The following is a 26,098-nucleotide window of genomic DNA, read 5'->3' on the forward strand; positions in this document are numbered from 1 at the left end:
CCCCCCACTAGGAATTATTTTTATCACCATCGTTCCTTTTTTTTTTTTTTTCTTTTTTCTTTTTTTTTTCTTTTCTTAGATTTTCTTCCCCCTCCACCCCTCCATCGCTCAGTCTTCTCTTCTTCTCCCCTCCCTCCTCCTCCTCCCTCCCTCCCCCCTTTCCCCTCTCTCCCTTTGATGATTCATTTTCCCCCAGTGGTGGCTGAGGCAGAGCCGGCGGCGAGGGACCCGGAGCGGGGGGCAGGCGGGAGGTGAGTGTGTGAGTGTGCGTGGCTGTAGAGCCCAGGCGCGACTCCCGTGGCCCCGCTGAGCAGGGTGTCCCCTGGCGTGGGAGGCGCCAGGGGCAGCTGTCAGTGGGCGCTGAGGGGGGCTCTGGGTCTGCGCCCCTCGGTTCTGGCGGGAGGAGAGCGCCGGGCTGGGGAGTGGGGAGTGAGGGGGCGAAAGGCCCCGTGCCCAGCGGCCTCCTCGGCGGCCTGGGGGCTGCTCCACGCCGCGGTCCGGCCCACGGGGAAGCGTGCGCGGCCCTCGGCTTGGGACGGAGCGGCGTTGGGCGGCGGTGACAGACGGAGCCCCGCGCTCCGGGGTTGGTGAAGGCGGGGGGACCCGCGGCCGCTGGAAGGGAGGAGAGGCGCCCGTAGGCAGTGCCGCCTCCCCGCAGCTCCGTGGGACTGGAGCAGGTGGGGGCCGCGGCAAGGCCGGGGTTCGGTGCGGGCGCCGCGGGGCGGTGAGGTGAGCCCTAGGGGGCAGCACGGGGTCGGGGAGGCGCCGCCGGCACAGCCGGGCCAGCCCAGCCCAGCCCGGCCCGGCCCAGCTCCCCTCCGCCCCCTGCCTCCCTGCGCTGCGTCGCTGGCTTTTTGCGAATAGTTTCAGTCTAGGGAGGCTGTGGGAAACTTGGGAAGAAAGGGGGATAGTTACTTGGCAGCTACTGTTCGTGGCACTTGTGGTGTGAAGCGGTGAAGTGGTCCGGGCGGCGTGGATCTCCTCTGTATGAGTCGTCAGGGGGTGTTTGAACCCGTGTATTTATGTCTGGCCTTTTTTAATGTCTGTTTTGAGGGAGCATTCCGAGATCAGACCTTGTTACGATTAGATCGAAACGCCTGACGTTTTGGGTTTTATGGTGGTTTTTCATTAGTGAATATATTCTTTTAAAGAAGGGATAAAGCTCGTCTTTGTCCAGCATAGGTATCTGAAACATTGAAGTCAAATTATCTTCAACACGTTATTAAAAAAAAAAAAAAGGGGGGGGTGAGAGAAGAGAGTACGTGGTGTTCTGTTGAGTTGTGTCAGAGGCAGCATAGTTTTCTGCTAGGTTGAATTCAGTGCAGGGCAGTCTGGTCAGTGTTTAATAGTGTAGCTATAAGTATACAGTGGAAGGTTTTAATCAATGATGTCAAAATGTAGTATAGAACAAGTTCACATCTAGTTGTGTCTCGTTTCCATAATCTGGTCACCACAGCTATGGATGCATCCTCTTGTTTTCATTAAAAGTGGTTTTTTTTTTCTTGATGTCTTTAAGCCCTCTTCATTGCAAATAATACTGTGAGGAAACCACATTGGTTTCCACATAATGGGATTTTGTTTGTTTGTTGTGCTAATTTATTATTAGAGCCAGACAGACACATACAAACATCTCTACCTACACCTATTTGAGTTTGCAAACTGAAATGTGTTACTTATTTATAGTAAATACTTAGTGCATTGCATATTAAATCAATAAGTGGGATAACGTATCCTTGGTTCAGTAATAGGACTCAACAGGTTAAGATTCTTAAACACTTATTATGGTCTGTTAGCAATGTATTATTGCAGTACTACTGTTCCCAGCACTCTACTACAAGCAGCCACAGTTTTAATATTACAGTTGCTCAGATTAACATAATCAGTGTAATGTAGGATACTTCTGTGCTAATCAGTGAACCCAGAGCAGTAGTGTGAGAATGCAAAGCATTTTGGAGCAGTCAAAGCTTAAATGGTCATTTCCACTTCCCTGACCTGGTCCCCCCACCCTCCCATAGCATCCTCTTGTACTGTGGTTCAGGCCAGTCAGGATCAGATTTTTCTGATTACTGCCCTGATTCCTTCACTGCTTGGCTTTGCAGTTCTTCTAGCACAGAGGGAGGATGACATGGGAAATGGACACAAGCAGGCAGGGGGCGTGAGGACTGATTTTAGTGCTATGCTGGTCTGAAGTCTTCATTAAACTCTAGTGCTGTTTGTGTCAGCCATGGTGGGGCTGCCCTGAACCTCATAAACTGGTGAAAAAGCTTTTCCTTCCCCTTTCTGTGTTCCTGTGGGTGCTTCTCCAGTACTGCATCCTCCCTTGCTTTGGTGCCCACTGAATCCTTTGCGAAACCTGCTCAGCACAATTAACTAGCAGTAAATTTCCTGCTGTCCCTCGTGGTCAGTTAATGAGGTTTAACTGAGTTATGGAAAGATGCACTGAACTTGAGAATTGATAGAAACATTTGAATGAATTGGCAAGGGGGGAAGAAGGAGATTCTCCCACTCTTGGAAGCAGTGAGCTTTCAGGTTGTCTCTGTGAGTCTGCAGAACAGTGGAGCTGCTGAAGTGATTTGGGGGAATTCTGTAGCCTTTTAGGTGGTTTGCTCAGCTAGTTCCACAGCATCAGCCTGAGAGGGGGGACCTAGTCATGAAAGTGTGTGGCTGATCAGTCTGGTAAAAACATCTGGATAAATTTGGCCTTTTATCTCATGTGATGACACCATTATTAGCATTTGTGCTTCAGTTGTTGATTGGTGCTTCTGAATGATACCGAAATGCAAATAAATCTCAGAAACTGTGTTAGTAGGCTTAATAAATTTAGAACCAGGTAAATGAAATGAGTTTTCATTTTTGAGACTATGGTTGCAATGAAAAGCTCAGTTCCTCAGGAGAGGTGCCGAATGCCACTGAGCTTTATTTTGACATTAGAGGAATGTGCCTGCAAAATTACTGTAACAGAATTACAAAAGGCAGTATAATTGTCAATAGTAGTGGTATAATTAATAAAGGATTAAAACAGCATGGACATTTACACTGAAATTAAATAGGGTCTCCTGGAAGCTGTAATTGTGCTGGTAAGCCTAACAGCATAGATAAACCTGAAGTACTAAATGAAGTCCATTTTTGGTCTTGAATAGGAAGACTGTTAATCTTTTCTCCCTTTGTTCCTGAAGGACTTGTTCAGCATGAATCCAAGGTATAATGTATTGAAAGCACATTACATCTTAAGGTGATCCTGCTCTGTCAGGGGGTCCATGAGCTCTCTAGGTGTCTTCCAACCCCCAACATTCTGTGGCTTATGAAAGATCACATGGTGGTGATGAGTGGGATGTCTGTTACTGTCTTTTAGGTTATCTCTTGGCATTAGGAGCTGTGATATTCACTGGGAAAGGAATCCTGTCTGTTGGGTCTGACATGAGATACTATCTCCTGAAAGCAGTATTTGTGTATTGGGAGAAGGAATAGAGGCTGAAGAAGCACACTTGAAATCTTCAACTTAGTCATTTGTCTGGTATTAGAAAGTAAAAGCAATAAATGGTGACAAAGGTTTCCTTGCTCGTTAGTCTGCTAGGCTCAGATAAATGTTTTTTTCACAAAAATATTTGTTAGGTTTCACTAAATTACTTTTGGTTTGAGAGGGACTTGTGTTCTCACATGTACCAGTATGTTCTACAGGAAAAGCAAGTATTTTTCCTAATGCTTAGTGTGATTTGAGTGCTCTTCCATGGCCACGTTCTTACCTTTGCTATCATGCTGCCTTTCTCATTACTGTATTTGTTTGAAGTCTCCCAGCACAGGTAGTACTCAGCCTGCCCAGACTGCGCTTAGGAAAGATCAGATGCTTTCTGTCTGTGGAGTATGGCTTTTTCCATCCGGAAGTATAGAGCTGCTGTGCCTGTTTAGTTGGCAGAAACACTACTATATTCAGTGTTTTTCCTTCAGATTGTTGCATGCAAGTATTCATCTGCAGTTTGACTTCCTTTATACTGCTCTGGAATTGCAGCACACCACAGAGGATAATTTGGTCCTGATTGGCAAAGAGACTGAGACAGAATTTAGTAGAAGTCCTTAATGTTGCTTCTGTTTAAATGCTCATTATTACTCTTGCTACAGAAATGGGGAACAGGGTTTCATGAGAGTGTGTAAAACTGCACAATGAGTTGAGAAGTAGGAAGAGGGAAGTTTAAGAGTGAATTTGTCAGTAAGTGTTTATGTGATCCTTGAGTCACTTCTCTCTACTATTTTTCTTTTGAATCTTTGTAAGTAACTTAGTAACTAATCATTTGCCTTAAATGTATCTGTAGTTTTAACTAGCTGGATCACACAAATGTAACACTAATCCAGCAGTTAGCTACTTAAACTGTAAAAAAAGGGGATTTTACAAAGGATGTCTTTTAATTTGTTGGGAATTTCATCCATCAGATTGAAATGCCCGTTGCCTGTTAGCTGCCAGGAGCAGAGTGTTAACACTCTTTTTATAAGAAGAGTAAAAAGGCACAATTTATTTCTTTGAGATAAAAGTAGGGAGGAGACTGAATTGAACCTAACAAAATTAGTTACTAATGCATGCAGCTGTAAAGTAATTCTTTAAATCAGTGTTGAATTTCCCTGCAAGTAATGCAGAGTGAGGTGCAACCATGTACAAAAGCATTATTAGCTTCCCTACTAAATATTTTATGCAAAGGGCTTTGAGACTGCTGAGAAAAACAAGCATGTATTGCTGCTCATTTCTGTACTGTAAAATTCAGTTTTAATTATGACACCACTAATAACTTGCCTGTTGAGTCAGATGTGTTATGCCTGGTGTTTTGTTACATGGAACAGTAAAATTAGTAGCCTAGATCCTCTAGTTCATCATTAAAGGTTTTTTTCAACTTAATTTTTTAAAAATAATTGAACATCTTCCCCCAGTCTCCATTCTGTAAGTGTTGTCAGTTTTTCTGGTTTCATTTCTTTGGTTGCTTTTTTAACTGCACACATCTTTGCTTCTCAGGGGCATGTTTATATAATGTCATTCTTTGCTGTACAGCTCCAAGCAGGTTACATATTTTATTTATTAAGACATCAAGTCTTAATTAGATGTGTATATGAAATTACTCCAATTTTGGAGGGTAAGAGCTGTGTGTGTATGTAAGCTGATATAAAAACATAGACCTACATGTGTGTGCAGTCCAGCTCTTAAAATTGAGTTGTCCTCAGCAATTCACCAGCTCTAGAATTACATCTTTCTTTCCAGATGTGGTTGCAGGTTGTAGGACAATAGTTCACCTGTGGTTATCTGTGTATGTGACAGCTCCTTTAACTAGCAAAAGGGTTTTCTTTCTAATGTAAATTCTTATCACTGTCCTCCCTGCCCCTCTTGGGGTTTTTTGGTGTTTTGTTTGTTTGTTTCTGTTGTGGTTTTGTTGTTGGGATTTTAGGGGTTTTGGTTTTTAGTTTGTTTGGGGGGTTTTTGGTTTTCTTTTTGTTAAAATATTTGTCTTGGAAACAGTTTCCCAGTAATTTCTAATCATGTTTTATGTTTTCCTTCTGATAGGAATTGGAATTACATTATTCATCCACTTCTCCAAGCCTCTTTAAAAGTGACTAAATGCAACTGAGTCAGATTGTCTATCAAAATGAAGTGGCTGGGAGAATCCAAGAGCATGGTGGTGAATGGCAGGAGAAGTGGAAGCAAGTCATCTACTGACCATGCACAGAACCAGACCAAACTGCAGCATGCAGGAAAGGAGAATCCGAAGACAGGCAAAAATGGAGTTGAGAGAAGATCAAGCAGATGTATGTACATAGTTATGCAGCTTAGTGCTGTGTGTGATTCATCTGGCAATTAGCAAGTCAAGCTTTTTCTTGTGTTAATTCATGAAGGAGATCTGCATTCAGCTTGTAACTGCCTTTAGAAGTCTAAGTTATGTTTGTTGGATGTGTTAGCTCACTTCAGCAATATAGATCTCTTCAAATCAGTTTAAAAAATAACTGAGAATAACTGGATGTAAACTAGTTTTTGAACTCGTAAGTATAAAATACATGATTGGCACTGAGTGAGAATTAGTGGATAACATCATTTGAATTACTAGTGCAAGATTTAGCTAACACAGATGTAGAATTAAATCTATTTGAACTTACATATACCAGTAGTCATTGTGAAACAGTTTGAAGGAAAGTGTGTTTTTATTTTCACTATCAGTATAGGATGAGCCACTAAATACAACTTCAGGCTAAGTCCTTTATTCAGACTTTGGCAAAATTTGGTTTGAAATTTTCATGGTTTCATCATCTTTAGGTCAGAAATCCTAGAGGCAGGCGTAAGTAAACTGGAGATGTGCTTGTAGCTGGTGAGGGCAAAAGAAGAGGAAACCAAAATTAATTAAAAACACCCATAAAATATATTCTAAAATACTTCCTCTGTTGGCAGCTACATAAATGAACAAAAGTGGGTGTGAAAAATTACCTGTGCTCCTCATCTTTCAGATATTTTACCTTCCTTAATTGTTCTGTGGTTTTTATTTCCAACCTGTGGCTCTGTTCCCAAGTGTAGCTGGGCTCCATAATATTCCTTTCATGACACCTAATTAATGCTTTCTCACTTGCAGGTAGCAGTGCTTCAGGATTTGAGGGTCAAAGTCGTTATGTGCCTTCCTCTGGAATGTCTGCCAAGGAACTGTGTGAAAATGATGACCTAGCAACTAGTTTGGTTCTTGATCCCTATTTAGGTTTTCAGACACACAAAATGAATACTAGGTAACTTGTCTTTATTTTTCTAGAAGACAATTTATCTTAGTTGATGTAATGAGAGCAAAACTGTGGAATTTCTCACATGTTTATGAAAGTCTGAAAAAATGGCAATTTGTGAGTAGCTTCTGCCTTTAAAATGGTGTTGCATGTCAGAGGAACTCAGCTCTGTAGCATGTGAATTTGTAATGCTGTCCTTGGTGTTTCTGTTAGTCCCGGTGTGTTCCTGGCTGTTTCCCAGATTAAAGAGTTACCTTATTGCAAGGTGTAAACAAGCATTTGAAATGTTTCAAAACCAGAAGTTAAGTGTTTGGGGAGTTTCCTGTTTATTTCATCTGCCTGCATGTACACTTACTGTTACGTGTACTCTTTGACTTCAAGGAAAAATACAACTCCTGATCAGTATTGGTGTCACTAGATGTTCAGTCCTTGCAGACCTTGCTGAAGTTGTTGCAGCAGGAATGGAACTTGCTCACCATAATTGCCTGTGCTTTTTTAGGCACCTGTCTGAGTAGGTCTAGTTTAAACTCAGTGTGGTCTTCAGAGTTCAGTTGTTGCATGTTCTTGTTTTGTAGGCATACCACTGATATGCTGTGGGTATCTATTAAGCTTTTGTTTGCATACAGCAGCTGCATTGCTAGCTCAGTGGAGAAGCTGTATAGAAATGACAGGTTGCTAAGATCAGGAATTGTGTGCTTATTAATGTACAGTAATAGGAGCTGGGGTTTTTGGACAGCACATCTTTGGAAATGGGCTGCTTAAGCCTTCAAAATCTTGCTGTGGGTATTTTTAAAGAACAGTGTACCAGTGCAGCATGGTCAAATACCCAGAGTGTCAGTTAAGTAGATTTTTGTATGTTTCAGAAGTGACTGGTAGATTAATTGGTGTTGTCAAGTAACATAAAAGGTTGCTGGCATAACCTGACAGTGTGAATTGCACATGAAATCACAGCACTGTGGTCCAATAACTATGAAGACTTACTCTGAAGAGTTTTTTCCATTTTTGCTGGAGAGTGCAACATCCATATGTGAGGAATACTGGAGTTTTTCTTGTTTGTTCCATGCTGTTTTATGAACTTTGTATCCTGAACAGTGTCTAGGTGGGTGCTCTTACAGTACAGTTTGTGGAGCCTTTGTATTTCCTGCAGTTAATTGAGCTAAATATATGTGTAAACGACTTTGTTTTGCATTAATACCTGTGCAGATTATACACAGGTAGTTAACTCATAGGCTTTTTTGCTAAGGGAATTATGTATTCATTGTTTAATAGTTGGAGAAGCCACTTTCATAAATGTTTTCTGCTGATATATTTTCAACACGTTTGAATTTGAAGACTACACAAAGGCTATCATCTTGTATTTCTTCCTTTCTCAGACTTGGAGAACAGTTACAGGCAGTCTTCAAGGACAATAGTTAATAATCTTGGAGCACTGTGGGGAATACTTAGGTGAGGCTTATAACTTTTACCAGAAACACATCATCTTGCTGATTTTGTAATGTTCTGTTGAGAGAATTTCTGTTGTTGCAATGAATTAAAGGCATCAGCAGAGTTATTGTTTATCTTTTTGATACAGTGATGACATCTGCTTGTTACCATAGCTGTGTTGATGGCATCATCTTTCTTCCATCTGGTCAGCTGTAGCCTTCCTAGAGCTCCTGAGATCCTTAGTTGGCTTTGAGGGAAGGCAGGGGGAAGCAGATAGAAAAGGCTAGACTGTGTTCATAATGCCAGATGCCAGTACCCAAACACGTGGTTGTAGTAGAAATTAAGATATACAGCTTATATTTAGGCACCTTCTGCTTCACTGAGATGAAGCTGTATTAGTTACATAGTTTACGTATTGATGTGCACGTTGAATAAGTAGTGAAGACCTCGACCTCTTGATTTGGGCAGAATATACTGGTTAAAGGAAAACTAATTCACAGCTTCCTAGTAAAATATCTAGATTATTGTTGGAACATCTTTGTTTTCCATATTCTATGCACTAGTGATTATACAGTAGAGTGGTGACTTTGTGATCGTTGGGGGGCTTGTTGTTTATCTGTAAGGCCCCCTTCTATAAATAAAGATTCCTGAATGGCCTTCATCTTGGTAATTGGGCTGTTAGGTCTGTAAGCTGTGAAGTCAGTAATGGCTGAAAAAAATAAAGACTAGTTCTCAAAAGATTACAGTCAGAACCCCCAAAGAGTTTGTCCAGTGTTCTCTGAAAAACCCTCTTGTCACCAGGCGTTTGGTAAATGGCATAAAATGGAAATGTCTTTGGCTGTACCCAGAAGTAACTTTCAATAGAAGGCAGGTTGCTTACAGAACTTCTGGCCCTCTTTACAGGCATGTGGTCATTCTTTCATCAAATAGGTAGCTCTTGAAAAAAATAGCAGGTTAGAAGTTAATTAAAAACAAACAAACAAAAGTGTTAGGAAATACTATTTTGTCAAGTATAGCTGTTCTAAGAGGGTCTGTTTCTTCTACAAATCATGTTATATCTGACCTTTTTTGTGACAAGGGCTATCTTGACTGTAACTTTTACTTAGTCTTGTATGCCTGTCCTTTTTCTAAAAATAAAACTGATTTTGCAAGATATTATATCCTGGGTTGACATAAACCAAGTCATTACTGAACTTTGTGAGGGAGTATGTCACTCTTTGTCTCTTAGCATCACTGTTGAGCAATAAGGACAAAAAAGCAAAGCAGTTCCATATCACCAGCATTTGTTCTGTGCTGAATCTCTTCTGTGCTTCCTAGCTCATTTCAGTATAATAAAGAGCTCTCTAATAGGGTGTGGAGGTAGAACAAGTTGTGTAGCTACTGCTAACTGAGGTTATGTGGCTGTATAGTTTAATCAACTCAGCTGTTGTGGTGCTATGGAGGCACTGGATCAGAGATGCACAGCTTTTAGGTAGTGAAACACCCTGTTTCAAAACAAAGCCTTTACCTTCTTCAGACTTCAGTGTCTGTACTTTTGAAAATTATTTTAATTTCTGTGTAAAAATCTGTTTTCTCTATTTGTTTTTTTAATTTTTGCTGATAACTTAATTCAGTAAAATCTTTTAGCTTGCTTCTGCTTGCATTCCTTTGCTCAGTGATCTCAATGGACTAACTCTTGCTGCTGATGATTTAAAAAAAGAAATCTCAAATTAAAAAGCTGCCCCAAAGTCTCAAAAAACCAAACCATGAACGGGTCCCTGCCCTACCCCAAGGCAAGAATTTTTCTAGTTGCACCTTTAAATCCAATAAAGTATTATATCTCCAAATGATGGAGTGGCTTGCATCTAGTAGTCATGGGAACTGCTAAATTAAGTTTACCATGTGGAGTGTCAGAAAAGGAATGAAATAATGTTGGTTTTTTTTTGTTTTTTAAAAAACCATTTATTTGCTAACCTTATTAAGGGGAATGAAATTATGTGGCTGTTAGAATTTCTTTTAGTTCTCATGTAGGCTGTACTGGAGTTTTGACCACACTGCTCTGTGTACAGTTTCAGTTCAAGAAATTTAAGTAATGTGGATTACATTCTTCATTAAAAAGGCCATTTTGAGCCTTGACCTTTAAAGAAAACTTTTTTTTTTCTAGATGACAACACAGAACAAGCTAATTTTTATTTAACTAGCTTTTAATTAAGATACTCTTACTACAAGATAAGGCAGGAGGGGGAGCCAGAATGTATGTTACTTAAATAAGTTGTTTCTGCTTCCTAGAAGTAGATGATTCTTAACTTTTCTTGTGCTGTCTTGAATGCTTAACAGCCTTTTGGTTTTGTGCTGAAACACAACAGTATTAGAACAACAGTAACTTCCTGTCTTCCCTAGCTACTTAAAAAAAATATCATCCAGGCAAGGAACTTGTTGTTAAGAGACTAATGGGATGCTATGTTTAGAAAAAATCACTCTTCTTGATGTTTCCTAGTTGCAAGCTAAGGAATAGGTTTAGAAGTATAACTCCTTATCATGCACTGTTACACCATGTAGCATTCCATACTGGATCTCTTGCAGGACCAGTTTATTTTTTTGTTCAAACTCACTGCTCTCAGTGACTGAGGCTAATCAAGGTACTGTGCTTCTGAACTTACCAGAAACTCTCCTTTAACTTCCTTTATAGGCAAGCATCTCACTGACCTTTGGCTTTATACCTTGGAGTTTCAAGATTCTTTAAGTATTCTGAGGTAAGAGAAACTTGAGAGAGAGAAAGAGCTTTATTTTACCAAGCCATTTTCCTGTGTCTTCCTTATTGACACCACCTCAGTTTGCCCTTATCTGTGATAAGATCATCTTCTAAATGATTCTGGAATTGCAATAGCCATAGCTTTTTTGGATCTTGTTGGCTAGGGAAAAACAAGTATTTTCTAGAGAAATGTGCAGAGTTTCTGTTCATGAAGGAGAGTTATTATTATTTCTTTAAAGATTCTGTCATAGCTGAATTTTGCATTCTTGGCTTACTTCTAAAGAGTGTTTTGAGGCAGACTGTGAGACGTGACCCCTGAAGCTGTTTGTAGGGTGGCTCAAGATGTCTGTGCCTGTGAGCAGATTCAAACCCCAGAGTTCTCATTCAGTTTCATGATGCAATCTTATAAAGGTATTATTCATAGGAGCAAACCAGAAGGCTAGGTAAACAATTGTGATTTTAATTTATTCTCTGTTTAGAGACTGGATTGGCTGGTTTGTTTTGTTAGTTTTCCAGTGCTCTTTCTATCTCTCTATGTTCTCTTCTTTGAACTAGTCTCCTATTTTACTGATACTTAAAAGCCTGTTTATTTAGCTCAGTTTACATATATACGTTTAGCTGTAGGGTTTCCCAGGCTCTCTTTGTGGTGGTGCTCAAGAATAGTTATGTAGATGCTTCCAGTAGTTGCAGAAACTTTTTAAATGTCATGTGAGCCTTTTAACCATCAGTATGAAAGTATTTAAGGTCACTTCTCAAACATGACTGGGTTTTTGGTAGGTAGTGCTAAGAAATACAGTAAATAAACTGCTGTTCCATTATACTCCTGGGAGAAGTGAAGCATCTTATCAGTGGATCCTCAGACTCTTAAGAAACACTTGACTTAAAGGATTTTGTGGCGTATTGGCTACCTCAGTGTCCTAGATCAGAAGGTACCTTTTAAAGTGTATAGATACTCCTGTGAAACTACTGAAGCTTTGCAGTTTTCATGTGCTCTTGAACTGTGAGCCAGCTGAGGCTCATGGTGCAAAGTGTTGTTCCACCTCATTGATTTGGGAACTCCTGAAGTAAAATGCTGTACATCATGGTGTTAGTTTCCAGCATCTTTCCAATTACTTGTCTACACTTCTTGCTTTTTTGGCTTCCTATTTATCTTTTTGCATTTTCTCTGTTTTGTCACCATGTAAAAAATACCAGTACTACATTTTGCTAGAGGTGTTGCAGGTTTTCCTTATTATTGATTTTTTTTTTTAAAACCTTGACTGTCAGTAGTTGTCTTCTTTGAAAAACCCAGCTCCTGGTTCAAGTTTGAAATGCCTGGCACACAGCATAATATTCATCTGACCTTCTACTGTTTTGGAGTTTTTACCATCTCTCCACCCTCTTCCTGTTTCCAGCCTTTTTCTTGGCCTTTTCAGGATGGGCATAAGATAAGTGTTCTTCCCAGTAATTGTGTGTCATTACTTTCTGCTAGGCATTTAATGGAATTCTACCAGCAGTGTGCAGTGCCTGAGGAAAGAACCCACAGAAATACCTGCTGAATGGGGTCTGTGTTGGGGCCAGGTTCTGAGCTGTCTCAGGTAGTTAGGTGGACATCAGTCAGGCTCTGAGAATGGGAGATTGTGAAAGACTGCCCCTATACTCAGCCCTGGTGAGGCCACAGCTTGAGTCCTGTGTCCAGTTCTGGGCCCCCCAGTTCAGGAAGGAGATTGAGGTGCTGGATAAGGTCCAGAGAAGAGCAAGGAGGCTGTGAAGGGATCCAGCAGAATTCCTGTGAGGAAGGGCTGAGGGAGCTGGGGGTGTTGAGGCTGGAGAAGAGGAGGCTCAGGGGAGACCTCATCACTCTCTCCAACTCCCTGAAAGGAGGTTGGAGCCAGGGGGGGGGTTGGGCTCTTTTCCCAGGCAACTCTCAGCAAGACAAGAGGGCAGGGTCTCAAGTTGTGCCAGGGGAGGTTTAGGTTGGAGATTAGGAAGGAATTCTTTGCAGAGAGGGTGATCAGCCATTGGAATGGGCTGCCCAGGGAAGTAGTGGATTCTCCGTGTCTGGAGATATTTCCAAAGAGCCTGGATGTGGCACTGAGTGCCATGGGCTGGGAACCACAACGGTGGTTCAAGGGTTGGACTCGATGATCTGAGGTCCCTTCCAACCCAGCCAGTTCTATGATTCTATGAAAGACCTGAAGTTATCAGGTCGCTTTGGTGCTTTGTATTTGTCATGAGTAAGTACACTTGAGTCTTTGTTGGGAAAACTGTTGCTGATTGAAACTGAAAATGAGAGAAAGTTGTATTCTGAAGCTGGTCAAGCTCAATCCAGACTATAGAATTTTAAATTCTTTTAATGTCTGAGGAAGCTCTGAGTTAGGATTTTTTGGGGCTTTTGGGGGAGCTGGGGGGCATTGGGAGATACTGTATCTGTCAAGTTGAGGGAGAGTTCATTGTGTGATAGCACAAAAATAATAAGTAATTTGTAGTCTCAAGTTTTTTTCCATTGTGAGGTCTTGGCAGCATGTTAGGCAGTTAACTTTTTGGGCATATGAGATTAAGTATATGAACTTTGATTTGAAACTTCTTGTCATGGTACTAGAATAATTCTAAGTTGGCATCTGTTTCTTGACTGACTCTTAATGTCTTGCTAATATGTTAGCCCAGACAAAAGAAAATTTACCTAATGTTTTCTCAGAACTATTGCTGTATCTTCTCTGAAAGGTGATAGGTTTATGCTGATAGTTTTTTGCCATTTTAGGAAAGATCTAAAAGATAATGACTAAACAACAAGGAAGTTTTTCAGATGGAGAATGCAGAGAAATTGTGTAAAAGCAGTAACACAGAACACTGATAACCTGCACTGCTGCTGGAATTGATACTGTTATTAGGAGGTCTTTATTGTATCAAGAGCATAAATACAGAATTTTACATGTAGTGAAGGAAACTGAACCCTTGTCATTATTAGTTATTTAAATTTGGGATGTTCAACACTAAAAAGTATTTTGTTTCCTTCACACAAGTTGCATCTGAAAGGAAGTTACTTGCAACATTCAGCTTTCTAAAATGAGGATAAGCCAAGTGATACTGTAGTTCAAAAACCAGGGTTATCAGTGAGGGAGCTGATGAGGTCTCAGCCCAACAACCTTGGGAATTTCTTCCCCCTTGTTTACTTTTGTCATCAAATACAAGCTTCATCTGGTAAGTAAGAAATTAAGTCAGCATGGCAACACTCTTCAGGCAACAAGTGATGGGACTTAGTTTTATGAATTAAATCCAAATCTGTTAGCTTATTCAAAACTTGTCACATGCTGTGTAAGCAAAAGGTATGAGTTGTAAAAAGAGGTGCAGAAAACTTTTTCATGAATCATGAAAATTTTTGTTTTTATGAAGAGTCCTCTGGGGTACATTACGCATGTGTTTAAAAGTACACACACTCCACCTCCCCCTCCAAGGTGATCATGCATGGGTGCATACTCAGTCAAAGGTAAAGTACAGAGATGCAACATAATCTGTAATAAATTTCTGCTTTCCTGATGATTTTGCAGGTGGAAAATGGAGCTTTAGCTTCTTGCTGTTGTGTATTTTTTTTCTCTAACCACTATTTCCCTGTTGAAGATGTGAAGGAGACTTTTTTCTTAACTCTCAGGCTTTGGGAAGAAAGCAGAATTCTCTGCTACTGTACAGTTTTGGGGTTTTTTTTTTCATATTTTATCTGCCTGTGCTTTTCAGCTGTTTCCTGTAGCTACTATTTTAGGGAAAATTTTAAAGATTGCACTTACTTGTGGAACTTCAGTCTTCCACAAGTGTAGTATCCATACTGTGAGTTGAGATTTCTTACTCGGTCTTCTTGGTTCTGATGTCTGTTTGCTCCCTTTTAAAAAAAATATCTGTGTGGGAGGTTGTAGAAGGCTTATGTTTCAAATCTCTCACACACATAGATCCCCCCAGCCCAGCCAAAACTGTGCATAGAGCCCTTGATAGTGGTGTTAACCAGGAATCTTACAACATCCAGCTGCTTTGATGGATTTCTTGCACATGCTCATTTAATGGTAGTAAATTGATTAGCAAAGTAAGGGCAGTAACACTGCCATTATATGAGTTCTTCAGCTGCTTTGGTTTGAATAACAGGTATTGAAACAGTGAAATGTTATTCTGTGTTGGTTCATTTTAGCAGAGGTTTGTTTTATAAATAAATTCTGTTTCTTAGAATGGAAGGTGTTAACCTTCCATGCAGAATGCTTACTTAAACTGTTACCTGAAGAAATGAGGGCCTGTGATTTGAGGATGTAATGGTCAGTTTCTCTGTGCTGGGAGTTAGATATTTTATCTGGCAAAAGAACTCTGTGCTGCAAGTAACTGTGAGAGAGAATTGAGACTGAGTAACAGTGGATTGGAATAGCTTTATTTATTCTTTATTTCAGATTTCGACCTATTAAAGGAAGGCAAGAAGAACTTAAAGAGGTGATTGAACGTTTCAAGAAAGATGAGCACTTAGAAAAAGCCTTCAAGTCCTTGACGTCAGGTGACTGGGCCCGGCACTATTTTCTTAACAAGAACAAAATGCAGGAAAGGTTGTTCAAGGAACATGTAGGTGCATTTGTAATTAATGTGCTTTTTCAGATGTTTGAAAGGCTAAGAGAGTATAAAAAAATCCTAGTAATGTATCAGTAATGAAAGTAATGCATTCTTCTATGTTTTTTGCTTAATTGCATTTAAATAGAAGTTTCCTTTGTTTTTTAAAATTTAGCTAGCTTCCCCCTTTTTTTTTTCTTTTTTCTTTCAGGGGGGTGGGGTGGGAAGTGTGGCTAACTTGCCTTTGCCCTTATTTAATAAACATGTAATAAGGTAAGCACCTCTTTTGCCATTGGCTTAAGTCACAAGCAGAATAGATAAGACCTGTTTCCCTAAGACAAAAGTTTTGAGAACTTCTTTCATCCTTTGGAGGTCTCTGTCTCTCCAGCCCACCCCTCCCCATCCTCCTCCCCCCCTTTTTTTTTTCTTTTAACTTTCAGGTATTACAAATCAAGTTGTGTAATTGAGAAAGCTAAATGAAAAGGGAGAAACCTTGCTACCACAGAACCCCTCAGTTTTGGGCATAGCACCTTTGTGTAGGAGTGTTACTCCTCTTCCTCAAGTTCCCACACCCCAAATCCACTTTTATGTAGTGTAAAGATTTTTAACTCAAAGTTGCAATGAAATTATAGGATCTTTTTATTTAAAAATAGAAGATCACCTCCTTCAGGAATGACTGCATTGTTATCAGTTACAGTCAAAAGTAATTTGGGCTCCTCTAAAGTGCATCAAATCTAGTAGTGCAGAAAAAGGTAGGCAGCAAAGGTGTTCCCAAGGTGTTTTTTGAGTAATACAACTGCACTTTCACTAAAAACAACTGATCCAGCAATCCCTGAATTCATTATCTGGATTTGTCATGTAAATAGGATCTTTTTCAAAACTGGAAAGAGTAAAATTGGATCCTGTAGGTAGTTTGGTCTTCTTTGTTCTTGAAAATCTGAGAATTCTTGAATGCAATTACTTCATGATTTTGAGGGCAAACTGGCCCTATTCATTGGTTGGAATTTTGTATCATTTGAGGCATCTTGAATTTTTTAACTCTTTGAATGATCACAGTATCCTGAAAGAGGATTCCATAAAGTCGTTTTGAAGAAATAAGATTAATGTAATGGGTATAGCTAAAACTTACAGTCAGTAATGCCCTTCAGCAGACATCCCATTTCTTCCTGTGTTGTTTTTTAGTTGTTGTTTTTGCAGCTCACTGACTTTCATTATTTTTATATGAAGTTCCTCACTGCTTTCGTTGTGCTTATAACAGAAAGATACTGTTTCCTTTCACTGCAGGTATTTATTTATTTACGGATGTTTGCAACTGACAGTGGGTTTGAGATACTGCCTTGTAATAGGTATTCTTCTGAGCAAAATGGAGCCAAAATTGTTGCTACAAAAGAATGGTAAGAAATACAGTTTACTGTTGCATTCTGTTTTGGTCAATTACTTTGAAATATCTTTTAAATCTATTCTGAGAGTTTGATTTTATGATAAACTCCAAACAGTGGAATACAAAAATGTCTTGTTTTACAAGATTAGAGATTAAATCCAGTGTCTGTTTTTGCTAGGTCCTTGACAAAACTGCCTTTGTAAGACATTCATTTGTATATATGGACATAGCTGTACAGCTTTCAGAATACAATGGTTTTCACCTTCTTTTCAGTCAGATCATTTTTGCTCTAATTATGAGTTGTTGGCATCCTGTGAGAAATACAACTGTGTCAAGATTCAAATTATACCAGCTTGGTTATACAACAAACAATTGTAGGAAAATTAAGTATCCCACCTTTGTGAAACTGAAGGGTGTTGTTTGCATAACTTGAGTGTCTTTCCAGGAGAAATTTATCTTGTACAAGTATATTTTGTCAGTTTGGCACATAAAAGTTTCACTAGAAGCATATGACAGCACTGGATCCCTGGTTTAATTTAGATTTCAAGATAAATTTTTCCCTTCCTCTCCCCCCGCCCTACGATTTACATTTGTTTAGCTTTGTGGCAGTACATACCACGTGGGCTAGGATTGAGTTCCCTGTATTCTCTATAAATGAGGAACTTTGCACTTAAAAGCTTGGATTCTTGTGCCCTCCATGTTTATTTAGTATTTCTGTATTCATCTGTGTCAGAGTAATGTAGACAAGATTTGGAATGAAGAGCAGTGAAAATAATGCCTTTGCAAGTGAATGGAATCATACAGTGGTGTGGGTTACAAGGAACCTTAAAGATCATCCAGTTCCAACCCCCCTGCATGGACAGGAGCACCTCCCAAGCTCCATCCAACCTGGCCTTCAACACTCCCAGGAATGGGGCAGCCACAGCTTCTCTGGGCAACCTGGGCCAGGGGCTCAGCACCCTCACAGCAAAGAATCCTTATATCCAGCCTAAAGCTAAATTCTCTCTGTTTGAAACCTTTAGCCCCTGTACTGTCACTACGTGCCCCTGTATAAAGGCTCTCCCCAGCTCTGTTCAGATACTGGAAGGCTGCTATAAGGTTTCCCCAGATCCTTCTCTTCTCCAAGCTGAACAACCCCAACTCTCTCAGCCTGGTTCATAGGAGGTGCTCCAGCCCTCTGATCATCTTTGTGGCCTCCTCTGGGTTTGTTTCAACAGTTTCATGGTCTTATACTTGGGGCCCCAAGGCTGGACACAGTACTCAAGGTGGGGATCTCACCAGAGTGGAGTAGAGGGAGAATCCCCTCCCTTTACCTGCTGGTCACTCTTCTTGTCATGCAGCCCAAGGTGTGCTTGGCTCTCTAGGCTGCAAGTACACATTTCTGGCTCATATTGTGCTTTTATCAACCAACAGCTCAAGTCCTTCTCCTCAGACCTATTCTCAATCCATTCTCTGTCCAACCTGCATTTGTGCTTGGGATTATCCCAGCCCACGTGCAGGACCTTGCCCTTAGCCTTGTTAAACTTCATGCAGTGGACTTCACAAACTGAATATTCACTGCATTTATCTGCTGTATTTATGATGGCAAGTTGGCTTGTCTGTACATGAGGCTGCCATGGTTTTGTTGGTTGTCACACCCTGCCTCCTCCCACTGTCTCCCCTCCTCCTTCTCCCCACCTGAGATGATCTACTTCAGAGACCAACTTGATGCTGAAGAACTACTTCGGAAAACATCTTGGTGAATTTTGGCTCTTCTGTGAGTCAATGCTGGGCCTTTTCTAAGAAACCATGGAGTTCTAAATATCTGTATAATATGCTGTATTTTCCTGGCCAAAGGAAGAAATACAGAAAATGCAAACAAGCAGCTGGAGAAAGTAAAAATGTATTAAGTGCTGATGGGGAGGGAATGTGCACAAATGAAAATCTTATTTCTGGTTTTAACAGTTTAGAAGCTGAAGTAATCAACTCGGGCAATTTCTTGCTTGCAGTCTTAGGAAACTGTAGAAACAGTGGTAATGTCTGTCAGAACTGATGGAATAGGTTCTGTGTAGTAGTATAAAAACATTTATTTCATGTCTGATAAAAAGTCTGCCTATCCTAATATCCTGTCCCTAACTGAATTAAAATATGTGGTTTATAGGGATTGAGAAATGGTTTATAAAAGTTTTCCTGTTATTCACAACTTTTCTTTTTGTGAAATCACTTTTTAATTTTGGCATGTGTTCTTACTTCTACACTCTTTATGCTAAAGGAAACGAAATGATAAAATAGAATTACTTGTGGGCTGTATTGCTGAACTATCAGAAATGGAAGAAAACATGCTCCTAAGACATGGGGAAAATGACTTCAGTGTCATGTATTCCACACGGAAAAACTGTGCACAACTGTGGCTTGGTCCTGCTGCATTTATCAATCATGGTAAGTAGGAAATATGAAGTGTGTTAAAGAAATATGCAGTTCTGCTTATAAGCATTTTTATATGTTAGCTGAACAACACAAGATCTTAGAGAAGAGATCTGAGTCTGGCACAGTGGATTATTGTAGGATAAAATCCTATTGGTATTTTCCCAGGCCAGAGCTGATTGGTTGTGAACTGGGAGCCTTGCAGAAGGCTCTAATAAATAATGCCTTCCTTCTGCACAGAGACTTGGAAACAGACAGCTAAATTAATGGAGCATGTTGTGGGTGACCTTGAATTCTCTGTGAACTTAGTAACAGATCTTTTAGGTGAACTTCTTTATGCCTTCTTTAACTTTTTTTGCACACAGCTTAACTGATTCTGAGGGAAAAGCAGGTAGCATCAAAGATAAATCCTGTTAACAGAGCAGGGAAGCTGAACATTTGTGATAGCATAGTGAAGAAGCTCAGAAACCAAATTCTTTCTAAGTAGATGTATTTTTATGTATACCTTTGTGCACTACTAATGTAACTCCCTGTTTTTAGTTGAGATTACAAAGTTATTGAAGTCAGAGTGAATCCTTATTTTAGATATCTACAACTATTCATGTTTCAGGTCTTATCAACAGTTAATTGACTTTATCTTTTGGACCTTTTTCAGATTGCAGACCTAATTGTAAGGTAAGCAAGAAATTAAAAGTAAATAAAGTACCCCACTTTTTTTTTTTTTTCTGCATTTTTTGTCCCTTTTCCTCCCCAACTCTTATGTTTTTTTTCACATTCAGCTACACTTCAACCATAACAGTTAACCTTTTTCTTTTTTTACCTCCCCTTTCTGTCATCTCCTTCCTCAGTTTGTATCAACGGGCAGAGATACAGCATGTGTGAAAGCTCTAAGAGATATTGAACCTGGAGAAGAAATCTCATGTTACTATGGAGATGGGTTTTTTGGAGAAAATAATGAATACTGCGAATGTTACACCTGTGAAAGGTATACATTGATGTAAATAAGTTATAAATTGAATTGGACATATTCATGAGTAAAACTGAAAGTCCTTCATTTTGAACACACAAACTTTTGGATACATTATAATTGTTCCCTAAGAGTTTATTCTAATGATTTTTTTTTTTAATCTTATTTCTGAATGGTCCATTTCCAACAGCCCCGGCTCACTGGGGAGGTCCCAGATGATGGGAAGTTGGTGAATGTCACAGCAATCCACAAAAAAGGACCAAAGGAGGACCCAGGAAACTCCAGGGCTGTCAGCCTGACCTCAGTGCCTGGCAGGGTTATGGAGCAGCTCATCCTGGGGGCAATCACACAGCAGCTTCAGGAGGGACAGGGGCTCAGACCCAGGCAGCACGGGGTTATGAAGGGCAGGTCCTGTCTGACCAACCTGAGCTCCTTTTATGATGAGGTGACCCAGCTGGGGGATGAGGGGAAGGCTGGGGATGGAGTCTGCCTGGAATTCAGCAAAGCTTTTGACACCATTCCCGCAGCATTCTCCTGGGAAAGCTGTCAGCCCAGGGCTCAGACAGGAGCACTCTGGACTGGGTTAGGAACTGCTGGAGGCCACAGAGTGGTGCTGATCCAGTTGGTGGCTGTAGTGTCCCCCAGGGACCGGTGTTGGGCCCAGTTCTGTTCAGTATCTTTACTGATGATTTAGATGAGGGGATTGAGTCCATCATCAGCAAATTCACAGATGACACCAAGCTGGGGGGGAGTGGATCAGCTGGAATGCAGGAGGGCTCTGCAGAGGGACCTGGACAGACTGGAGAGTTGGGATGATCCCAAGGGGATGAGGTTCAACATTCCAAGTGCCGGGTCTTGCACTTTGGTCACAACAACCCCATGGGGAGCTCCAGGCTGGGCACAGAGTCGCAGAAAGGGACCTGGGAGTCTGGATTGCCAGGAAGCTGAAGAGGAGCCAGCAGTGTGCCCAGGTGGCCAAGAAGGCCAATGGCATCCTGGGCTGGCTCAGGAACAGTTTGGCCAGCAGGTCCAGGGAAGGGATTCTGCCCCTGTACTCAGCCCTGGTGAGGCCACACCTCGAGTCCTGTGTCCAGTTCTGGGCCCCTCAGCTCAGGAAGGAGCTTGAGGTGCTGGAGCAGGTCCAGAGAAGAGCAAGGAGGCTGTGAAGGGATCCAGCAGAATTCCTGTGAGGAAGGGCTGAGGGAGCTGGGGGTGTTGAGGCTGGAGAAGAGGAGGCTCAGGGGAGACCTCATCACTCTCTCCAACTCCCTGAAAGGAGGTTGGAGCCAGGGGGGGGTTGGGCTCTTTTCCCAGGCAACTCTCAGCAAGACAAGAGGGCAGGGTCTCAAGTTGTGCCAGGGGAGGTTTAGGTTGGAGATTAGGAAGGAATTCTTTGCAGAGAGGGTGATCAGCCATTGGAATGGGCTGCCCAGGCAGGGGGGTGGATTCTCCATCCCTGGAAGCTTTAAAGAAGAGACATCCTGGTATTTTAAGTACATGGAACTGCTATATTTTAAAGTTGATGTTTGGGTAATTCTGACTTAGGGAATCTGCTTTTCTGTCACGAGGCTGTGTCACAACAATCAAAGATAAGAGATTTTAATTTAGGGGAGTTGAGCAAGGAATGAGTCCTTAGCAACACTGTGAGGCAACTGTCACTTTGTACACCCCAAAGAAATCATCTTAAAGTGACCCACTTCTGACTATGCTGTAAAAGATGTTAATGTGTAATGTTAAAATGCTAGACTACTGTGAATCTGTGGGATATGTTTGGAAGCTGTGAGAAGTCTGGCACCTTGCAATTTTCATTTCAAGCCTCCAGAAACCATTACAAAGGAAAGCTTGCCTATCTTCATGTATACATGTATTCTTTTTAGATGAGCTTGCAGTTCATGCTTGCTACCTGAGACAGCTGGGCACCAAAGATAATGTATCAGAAGACAATTGTGGTGCATAAGTACCATTGCTCCTTGACCCAAGTTGGGTGTTGCTTGTGCTAAGTTCCATCTTGTATCTTGATCTGCTTCTACTTCACAGAAATCAGAGTAATACTGGAAGAATGTTCTATATCAAGCAAGCACTCCTTGTTTCAGAATGAGTACTGTGTCTGTGTAATAATTAACCCTGTGGAGCTTGAGATCTTTTCTGATTTTCTGGTGCTCTTTGGTTAAGTTGTTTTTATATTCTCTTCCAGTACAGCACTCTGGAAGACACTGGAGTTGTCTTTATGCCCTGGTAGCACTTTATTAAAGAGCATCAGAGATAAACCAAGTAATAGTGGCTGAAGTACAAGTACAGGAATTCTTAATTTTAATCCTCTTTTGTGATTACTTTTAAAAGAAAAGAAGGGTTCTAGGTTTGTTTAGCCATTTCATTTTCATGGTAATCACTCTATATACTGGAGTCTTTCAGTTACAAAGGAACACAAAATGAACTTTTATTCTGTTTCCTCCCTTTCCAACTCTTGCTGATGCACTAAACAAGCATTGTAACTAATCTGGAATTTTTTTGCAAGCCTGATGAAATTGAGAAAAAACAAGTTGTTAAGTAAGCTATAAATATTACATCATGATAGTACTGTGAAGTGTCACATTTTATTTTCACTTGTGTCATTTGATGATGAAACGATTTGAAAATAGACATAAAGCAAAGAGAATCTATTTTTGCAAGAAATAAAAGATTTTCTGCACATTTTAGTAAAATCAGGTAAGTATATAGATACCTTATTAAAACAGCCCTCAAGGTGCTAAGAAGTTTAGTGGTTATTGGCATTGTTTATCCAAATATACCTGGTACTCAAACTATTATATGTGAAACAAAATTCTAAGCTTGTACTGATAGCTGGAATCTAATTTTTTTTTTTTTTTTTTTTTTGGTAGACGTGGAACTGGTGCTTTTAAATCAAGAGTGGGATTGCCAGCACCTACTCCTGTGATTAATAGTAAATATGGACTGAGAGAAACAGATAAACGATTGAACAGACTTAAAAAGTTGGGTGACAGCAGCAAAAATTCAGACAGCCAGTCTGTCAGCTCTAACACTGATGCAGATACCACTCAGGAAAAAGCTAATGCAAGTAAGTATGGGGAAAATCCTGCAGTACAGGATTAAAAGTTTCATAAAAATATCAAAAACTTTTCACCATGATGAAACCATCTTAGTGCTGAGATACATCTGAGGTAACAGTCCTTAGACTGGAGTACATTCAGGACTCTGAAGGCAGTCTAAATAGCAAATTCATGTTTTTCTTCAAGTATTTCAAGAAGAATAGGTTGTGTGTACTTGTTTTATTTTGCATCAGAAGCAAATAGTGTAATATTTCTCAATGTGTCCATTAAAGTTCTATCAATAATGTACAAAATATGATAGTTTAGCATATGCAGTATCATGGCTTAGGAAAGAAAATCTGTGTAGTTTGAGTTACTTATATTCTGTAGGAAAATGGTTTTAAAATAAGTACTCAGTAGAGATCATGAAACAAATAGCTGTTTCCTTTGAAAACCCTTTAAATTGGGCAGCTACTCCCTCTCCACATCAAGGACTGACAGTTCAGGTACCCATTTTGAAGAGAAAGGGCACAGTTAGTAATTTCAGAAGAAAATTGAATGAATTTTTGTGATGCTCTTGACAGCCTTCTCCTTACGGAGTCATGAGTATCATGTATTTACTTTTCCCTCTTCCCCACTCCCACCCCCCTCATATAGACAAAATATAAATAACTTAAACTTTGTAATAGGTTTGGAACCTCATAAAATATTTTGGTTCCATCTGGCTCCTGTTTACTGCTGTGATATGAAATAAAAAAAAAAAACACCACCACAAAATAAAAGCCACCTCCCACCGAAACCTTATTACCTAATTCCCAGGCTTTAGAGTTTGCAGCTTTGCTGGGGCAGACAAAACTCCTTTGCTTCCCACACTGAAGTGACAGACTGTTGGATACCTGAAACTGAAATTCAGTATTTAAAAGATTTTGGTTTGGCTTCTTTTCTCCCTATAAGAAAATATTCTTGGGTTGATACTAGAGCCTAATGATCTTCAGACTTTGCTGGAATAATAATAAAAACTGTGAATCAGGTGGGATGGATTTTTTTATTATTATTACTACTTTTTTTTTATCAGTAGAAGAAGAAATTCAGTAAAACCCAAACTTGATACACTGGGGGATGTGTGAGGGAAATGTACCTGGAATTTAGGTGTACTTCTAGCCTGTCTGACTGTTCCTTTCATGTCAGAGTTGCAAGTTAAGCAGTCTTGCCCTTTGCTGCTTACTGTCTAGCCTGTTTAACAAAGTTTTGATAAGATTTCTAAAAGATGTTAAGTAACTACAGTAATTGTGAGTGAAAAACTTGGGATAAAGCAGTGTCATAACAAAACCATTTTTTCTTTTCCAGCTAACAGAAAATCTTCAATTGGCATAAAAAAGAGCAGCAAAAATAGAGCATTAACAAGACAGTCTATATCAAGAATTCCAGCATCATCAAATTCTACCTCATCCAAACTAACTCATATAAATAATTCTAGGGTACCAAAGAGACTGAAAAAGCCTGCAAAGCCTTTACTTTCAAAGATAAAATTGAGAAATCAGTGCAAAAGGCCAGAGCAAAAGAATGCTTCTAGAAAGCTTGAAATGGGAAATTTAGTTCTCAAAGAGCCTAAAGTAGTTTTGTATAAAAACTTGCCCATTAAAAAGGATAAAGAATTGGAGGGACCAGTGAAAGTTGCAGTCACTAGTGGATGCTTAACGAGGCATGCAGCGAGAGAACACAAACTGAACTCTGTGAAAGGTGCTCGTGAGCATGGTGATATCCCACCCTGCACATACATAACAAGGAGGTCAATGAGAACAAGGATGAATTTGAAGGAGACCTCTGACATAAAGCTTGAACCAAATATGTTGGATAGCTATAAGAATATTCTGGCCGGAACGCAGTCAGACGTTTTGGAGCAGCACTCTCATGTAATAAACAAAAACGAGGCAGCTCACGGACCATTGTATAAAGGGGGTATTAGGTGCCAGAAGAATGATGCAGGCGTGTCAAAAAAGAAATCTCGACAAGGAAAACCTGTGAAACCATCTGCAAAACCAGAAGAAAGCGATGGTACGCACAATGCACCTGTGAAAGATGAAGTACCAGATCTGATCAGTTCTCACCCAGAACTTGGAGAAAGGAATAATGTGCTGGACATGCCTGCTGGTTATGAAGACTGTATCCCTGCATCTGGTGGTTGCTCTGTTGTGATGTCTGACAATTTTAAATCAAAAGACAGCTTTAGAACTGCAAAAAGTAAAAAGAAAAGACGAATCACGAGGTATGATGCACAACTTATCCTTGAAAATAGCTCTGGGATCCCCAAACTGACTCTTCGTCGGCGCCATGATAGCAGTAGCAAGGCCAATGACCAAGAAGGTGATGGGATGAATTCCTCAAAAATAAGCATCAAGTTAAGTAAAGACCATGAAAAAGACAATAATTTATATGTAGCAAAGCTAAATAATGGGTTTAACTCAGGATCAGGCAATAGTTCAACAAAATTAAAAATACAGCTAAAACGAGAGGAAGAAACCAGAGGAACATACCCTGAGGACCTTCATGAAAATGGTGTGTGCTGTAGTGAAACTCTCTCCCTTTTGGAGTCAAGAATGGAAGTTGATGGTTATGGTGATTATGAAGAGGAAACTGCAGATGAATCTTCATCAGAAGAGGATGATGAAGATGAGGATGACTATGATGATGAATTTGATGACTTCATTCCCCTTCCTCCAGCAAAGAGATTAAGGCTTATTGTTGGCAAGGATTCAATAGATATTGATATTTCTTCCAGGAGGAGAGAAGATCAGTCTTTAAGGCTCAATGCATAAGCTTATAGGTCTTAAATTGACCTGGATGTCATTTAAAGGAGA

General features: G+C 40.3%; 1 protein-coding gene across 3 annotated transcripts; it reads left to right on the forward strand.

The window, feature by feature from the left end:
• Nucleotides 1-37: 37 nt before the first annotated feature.
• On the forward strand, nt 38-26,098 carry KMT5B (lysine methyltransferase 5B). Of its 3 annotated transcripts, XM_030451248.1 has the most exons (10): nt 38-251; nt 5,540-5,781; nt 6,594-6,741; nt 15,292-15,457; nt 16,727-16,836; nt 19,075-19,241; nt 19,882-19,901; nt 20,075-20,211; nt 23,073-23,269; nt 24,588-26,098. In XM_030451248.1, exons 2-10 carry the CDS (start codon nt 5,622-5,624, stop codon nt 26,054-26,056), a joined length of 2,574 nt encoding a protein of 857 aa, XP_030307108.1. In that variant the 5' UTR covers nt 38-251; nt 5,540-5,621; the 3' UTR covers nt 26,057-26,098. The 3 variants fall into 3 exon arrangements, with proteins under 3 accessions (XP_030307108.1, XP_030307110.1, XP_030307109.1); XM_030451250.1 differs by lacking the exons at nt 38-251; nt 5,540-5,781; nt 6,594-6,741 and adding an exon at nt 10,834-10,889; XM_030451249.1 differs by lacking the exons at nt 38-251; nt 5,540-5,781; nt 6,594-6,741 and having other exon boundaries at nt 15,323-15,392.

The sequence above is a fragment of the Calypte anna genome, chromosome 5 (assembly GCF_003957555.1).
Source record: "Calypte anna isolate BGI_N300 chromosome 5, bCalAnn1_v1.p, whole genome shotgun sequence".
Lineage (NCBI taxonomy): Eukaryota > Metazoa > Chordata > Aves > Apodiformes > Trochilidae > Calypte > Calypte anna.